The 6,523-nt window shown below is 31.5% G+C and overlaps 1 protein-coding gene across 1 annotated transcript in view; it reads right to left on the bottom strand.

Moving 5' to 3' along the window:
- Nucleotides 1-312: 312 nt before the first annotated feature.
- Nucleotides 313-6,523, bottom strand: part of LOC107665124 (CUGBP Elav-like family member 6) — a 22,063-nt gene continuing 15,852 nt past the window's right edge. Inside the window, exons 7-8 of the mRNA XM_016455884.1 lie at nucleotides 5,639-5,798; nucleotides 313-504 (exon numbers count right to left, since the gene is read on the bottom strand). Of these exons, the coding sequence (XP_016311370.1) occupies nucleotides 5,671-5,798 (128 nt within the window). The 3' untranslated portion in view covers nucleotides 313-504; nucleotides 5,639-5,670. The remainder of the gene's footprint in view (nucleotides 505-5,638; nucleotides 5,799-6,523) is intronic.

The raw sequence follows: 6,523 nt of genomic DNA, 5'->3' as shown, positions 1-6,523 counted from the left end.
GTGTGAGTGTGTGTGAGTGTGAGTGTGTGTGAGTGTGTGTGTGTGTGTGTGTGTGTGTGTGTGTGTGTGTGTGTGTGTGTGAGTGAGTGTGTGTGTGCGTGTGCGTGTGTGTGTGTGTGTGTGTGTGTGGACAGATCAATACATTTACATGAGGATTTCAACAGAGTTTTGTGTGCATGTAAAGGCGAGAATATTCTGAAGGTCTCAGCAGACATGTGTGTGTGTGTGTGTGTGTTTATGCATGCTTTGAGCATAATGTGTTCATAAAGGTTTTTTTTTCTTCTCAATCTCGTCTAAAAAAAACAGCAGCAAAAAAGTCGGTCTCTGCAAAATGCAAAAAAAGCATCCTGCAAATGCCGAAGCGAAAAAAGAAGAAAGTTGGCAGAAAAAAATCCTCCAGTTTTTCCAGCTGTCCGTGATTTTCGCTCGCCTCCCGTCATATGTAGCAGAGCAAAAGTCTTTCGATACTGCACTTGTGGAAACAAGGGGTCGTAGTTCTTCATCCTGACAGAGAGAAAGAGAGAAGAAGTTGAAGACAGCGCTGGAGATCGGAGCAGCTCTAAACACAGATCCACTTCATCATTTAGTCTACAGACGTGTGACCGTGAAAACATTCGTAGCTTGTATTCCAGCCCAAAAATCAAAGGACAAATGCAAGAAATTATATTATGCATTAAGAAAATCAAGTCTATTTTTATGCTCATTCATATTTTTTACTTTCCATTACTTTCCATCTGCATTACTTTTAAAGCATTACAGGATTTTATGGTAAAATGCATTAAAAAACAGCATACAAGCAGTACAACAAATACTAAAATGTACATATAAATACTTATGAAATGCATAAATACCATGCAATACAGTTTTTAAATATTTTACCATTTAATGTTTTGTTTGTTTGTTCATTTATTTATTTTATTGTACTTTTTTTCTTTTTTTTGCATTACAGCAATAAACAAAAAAAAAGATCTGATGAATACAGGAGGAAATTACCTAAATTGTCATGAAAATAATGAAAAACAATGCCGAGAACTTTTTTGCATCATGTGACATTACGTTCAGTTTTCATGACAATTAAACACATTTTTCCCATAAATGTGATGTTTTTAGAGTTAATGCGTGTAATTCTGATTATTCTCATGGCTGGGTAAAAATTGCAGAAGCAGTACAACAAATACTACCACGTACATATAAATAACATACACTATAAAATACATAAATACAACGCGTTGTTTTTAATTTGACTATTTAAATAATATTTTATTGATTATTTTGCAAAACAGTAATACAAATTGAGATTTTATTTACACATGAATTTGAAAGGAAATGTCCTTAATTGTCATGAAAATAATGTAGAAAAACGTAATGGTGCTGTATACAGTATTTATATATTTAATATATAACTTGAAATATATGTAACTTTCTTTCAGTTTAGGGGTCAGACATTTAACTAACATTTTGTCGATTTATATTATATTTATTTGCATTACAGTAATAAAAAAAAGATTTTTTCTTTGGGAGGAAATGTGTTTCTAATTGTCATGAAAAAATTGCAAATCAATACAGAACATTTGAATGATCCTAAAATAGGCTTTTAATATATTTTAATATGTTTCTTTTGATTTTGGGGTGGGATATACAGTATATGTTAGCCGGACAGGTTTCATGACATTCATCTAACAGCTCTGAGAGTTGAACATCTCAAAAAGCCAAAGCTTGCGGTCTAGATGGACGTGAAGTGGCTTGTAAACGTGTCCAGCGAGCTTATTTAAAATAATGTGAGCCTTCTGTGTGAAACTGAACTACAGCAGACAAACAAGACCATCAACAACCAGCACCATCCTTACTGAGATCTCTGACAGCATCTTCTAACATACATCTTGCTGTGATAATATAGTATGCAAAAAGAAACCAGCAACTACAAGACAGAAGCAACAGAAGCAGCAGCATGATGTTAAAGAAAGGTTTCCAATGCAACACAATCACAGCTGATCAGAAGCGGTCTGGTGTTTAATATACAGATAAAGTGATCAACTAAACCTGGAGTCTCTCAGCAGATAGTCATGGCTGGTTAGGAGTCAAGCACAGAACATATTCACATTTCCAGCAGCTAAGATACACACATTTTAGGCGATAAGAATAAGCTAAAAGACTGTGAGTATGCTCATTATTGTCACTCATGTCATATGTTTTATGAACTGCTATAATACAATATTTAAAGACTGTGTGTCTGAGCTGATTAAAGCATCTTCAACATAAAGCTCCCAGAAATTCAATCATCCAATGCATTGCAAACACTGAGATTTACAGTTCAAACCAGCAGCAATAACTAATATACTGTACATGCATTATCACTAACTGCTTTAAAAACTACAGCTAGAGCAATCAGATTTAATGCACCTTTTTTTTTAAAAATGTTGAATTGCACTGACTTAGTAAACATTAGTAATAAACAGGGATGAATCTACAAGCAAAACTGCACTGCAAAACATTTTCTTACTTCGTATTTTTGTTATTTGTACATTTTGCATTTTTGTAAGCATCAAAAATGCATCAAAATTAAGTGAGTTTAAGTTTAAAATAAGAAGAAAAAAAAATCTGTCAATTATTTTTCAAATGAAAAATTGGTCAATAAAAATTAAATAACTAAAAAACAAATAAATTGAAAATAAATGGGAAAAAATTACAAAAATAATAAAACTAAATTAAATAGAAAAAAAAAGGAAAAATAATAATGGACAAAAATAATGAAAAAATAAAGTTAAATACAGATGAAAAAAAAGAAATAGAATAATGAAAAATAAGTATAAACTCGCATAATTTAGAGAATGTTTTATTGGAAAATGACTTATTTTGCTTGATTTAAGAATGTGTAGATATTTCATATGGCAAAAAACTAATTCAAAACAACTCAAAAACACTAGTTTTTACAATGAATTTCAGAGAAGATCTCCTGATGAAGCCATATGACAAAAGCCAAAAGTCTTCGCTCGATTCATAAACAATACTTTCTTTCACCGTTAGAGACGGTGCAACACTGACTGAAGCAACACGATCAAACAATACACACCAGAACAAACAGAGAGAAAGAGAGAGAAATATCCACCACATTCAACGAGGAAGAGCACAACAACTCACGGTACGACAGCAATAAAGGGGTTAAAGTTCACAAGGCTTCAAAATCACACGGCTACGGTTACCCAAAGAGACCAGATCCACTGAAACAAGCAGGGTTTGGACTTACACGAGTGCGTCCCTGATGCAGACAAACATACCCGTCCTGAGCTACCTGAGCCCTGACAGAAACACAAGAATCACGCCATTCGTCTCGTCAGCTTCACAGGAAGATGGCTTTAGGAATTTAGATTCAGCGGATAAATCAGGACAGACATACAAAACATTAAGACAAACGTGCACATTAGTACTGTAGGACTTCATGAGTTTAAGACAAACACACAGCGAGAAAGACATGAGTTCTTGTGCGTCACATTCACCCTCATGTCACTCCAAACCCGGATGACTTCACATCTTCAAAGGAGCACAAAAAGAGATGTTTTATGCATGCAACGCCTGAATGCAACACAGCAAAGTTTGAGTAAAACGAGCATAAATGAGATGTGAGAGATGCACTGGAGGGGAACATTTGAGTCCATTTGGGGAAAAGACTGATATAATGGCATGACAAAGACTATATTAAAAAAAGGAAATAATAAAATAAAAATTGAAAAAATAATGAAAAAATATTAAGAAAAATGGAACAATAAAAAATAAATAAAAAAAGATTAATGGGGAAAAGAATAATAAAATAAAATAAATGGTAAAACAATCATGGAAAAATAAAATAAAATAAAATAAAATAAAATAATAAAATAAAATAAAATAAAATAAAATTAAATTAAATTAAATTAAAATTAAATTAAATTAAATGAATGGTAAAACAATCATCGAAAAATGAAATTAAACTAAATTAAATTAAATTAATGGTAAAACAATCATGGAAAAATAAAATAAAATAAATAGGGAAAAGTAAAGTAAAGCAAAGTAAAATAAAATAAAATATTGGAGGAAAAATTGGGTCAGTTTTCAGTTTTCAGACTTCAGCACTGAAAAAAAGTGTTCTTTCTCAATATTTTTTATTATTATTATTTCCAGTACAAATATCTAAGCATAAATACAACACATCAAGATACATTTACTTGACATGCAAAATGACGTAAGATAGGAAGTTTTGTTTTCTGGTAAATTCTTCACAATCAAGTTAAGTGATAAGATAAAATATATTTATTTACTTCTTTCAAATGGACAACATTTTTCTGACCTCATAGCCAGAGATTTTTATATTATTATTATTGTTTTAAGCATAAACACACCTAATGTTGATACATTTTAAGACTTAATATAGCATTCTGTATCTCAGTTTAAGAATGTTCAGACATTAGTACCGAAAAATAAGACAAAATTCAGAGAAAGAACATCACATAATTGGAATAGAGTCTTATGAACTACTTTTTTAATGCTTTTATGTCCTTTTAGAGCTTGAGAGATGTGGATGTAAAAGAGCAGTATGAATATTGTTCAGAAAGAAGTCATACGAGTCTGTAATGACATGAATGTGAGAAAATCAAGAACTATTCATATCTCTCTTCAGCTAAAGTTCACTTTACTTTAGCAATTCATCATCAATTCATGAAAGTTAATGCAATCTTTAGTTTTAACCCGTTTAAACCCAAATTTGTCCCAGACATGACAATATGCAAATTATGTGTCATTAGTAACCCTTTTAAATAATCAATAATAATTTTTTGAATTTTTTATTTTTTTTGGAAAAGTGTGTAAATTATTTTGTTTTATGGTCAGTCACAATTGTGAGCGGTGGGATAATGTGTGTACTGAATTAACATATTTCTGCAGTCATAAACAGCTATTTTAAACTGTTTGCTCACATTCTAGGGTTACTGTTATGCATAAAAAAACCCTTATACAGCACTGATAAAAGACAAAAAATACAACCATCAACGTATTTCAAAATTGTTACTTTCTTGTAACATACATCATAACATTTTTAAATTAGTGCTGCTACAACATCAATATGGTAACTTTGTTACATTTGAAATTGTAATTTAATGCAATATTTTGTCATTGCAACATTTTAGTGCATTTTTACACTAACAACTGCAATTGGATTTATATTGTATACCTTTATCACAATTTTTACTCATTCTATGACCACACTCAACAAAACTGAATATATGTGACATATTCTTATATTAATACTAGACACCTTAAAGATAATGTGGACCAAAAATCTTTATGTTAACATACTTTATGCTTTAATGCAGCTTTGATCATGTAACAATTTGCACTAAACGTGTGAAACTGCACATATTTCATTGAGACCCTTTATTTTTTTTCCATATTTGCAGGAAGTGCACTAAAACATCAGTCAGTAAGGTTTTCAAAAGTTTATAAATGAGAACCTTCTTTACGGTCACTATTGTGAGTGGTGGGATTAAATGGGTTAAAAGCTTTTAAAGCACACAGTTAACTGCTGACAGAGAGTCATGCACAGGATTCTCTGAAGCTTTCACACAGAACTGAACTGAAGACAGGAGAGACAGAAACAGACACGCTCTCTGACCTGTGAGTGAAGGCGGCAGCGCTCGATCAGTGTCAGTACGGCCGGTTGGCGTCCTTGGGCCGCTTCAGCTGAACTTTGAGCCTCTTCATGCCGATCTGAAAGCCGTTCATGGCCTGAATGGCTGCCTGAGCGCTGGAGGGGTTATCAAAGCTGACGAATCCTGAGAGACAAACACAGAACAATGCCATCAACAACTGCTGCGAATAACCACATTCATGAAGAAAACTGTGTGAGCGATGAAGAATAATGAAGCACAAAGCCGTGCTGTAATGCACATTCACAAAGCTGATTCCTTTTGAGGTCAAATATTTACTTGAAGTTGCCTTGAAATGTCAAGTTAACACTTCAATAATTTCACAACACATACGCATGTTCACAGTTCTCTGATGTCAGTTAAAAAAACAAAAAAGGTATTTGTTTTAATTTTTATGATTTAATAGCTGTCCTTCAACTTAAGAACCCTCTGCAATTCCCTCACAAACCCCAGTTTGGGAAAAACCCTGATGTAATGGCATGACAACGACAAAAAAAATAAAATAAAAAAATAATAATAATAAAATTAAATGAAATTAAATAAAATAAAATAAAATAAAATTAAATGAGATAAAATTAAATTAAATTAGATAAAATTAAAAATAATAATAATAATAATAATAATAATTAAATTAAATAAATAAACAAATAAAAATAAAATACAAGAAAATAAAATAAATAAAAACAGTTTTCATGATTGAATTACTAAAATAAAAATTAGCCATCCATTAACTCATGAACCTCCTGTAGTTTCCTCTTGAATCCCAAATTGGGAAACCTTCATATAATGGCATTACAAAGACCGTTACATAAAAAAAAAAAAAAAAAAAAAAAAAAAAAAAAAAAAATTTT

The sequence above is a fragment of the Sinocyclocheilus anshuiensis genome, unplaced genomic scaffold (genome assembly GCF_001515605.1).
Source record: "Sinocyclocheilus anshuiensis isolate Anshui unplaced genomic scaffold, SAMN03320099.WGS_v1.1 scaffold1303, whole genome shotgun sequence".
NCBI classification, from domain to species: Eukaryota; Metazoa; Chordata; class Actinopteri; order Cypriniformes; family Cyprinidae; genus Sinocyclocheilus; species Sinocyclocheilus anshuiensis.
Note: the sequence above shows the minus strand (reverse complement) of the source record. Positions and strands in the feature narration are given on the sequence as shown.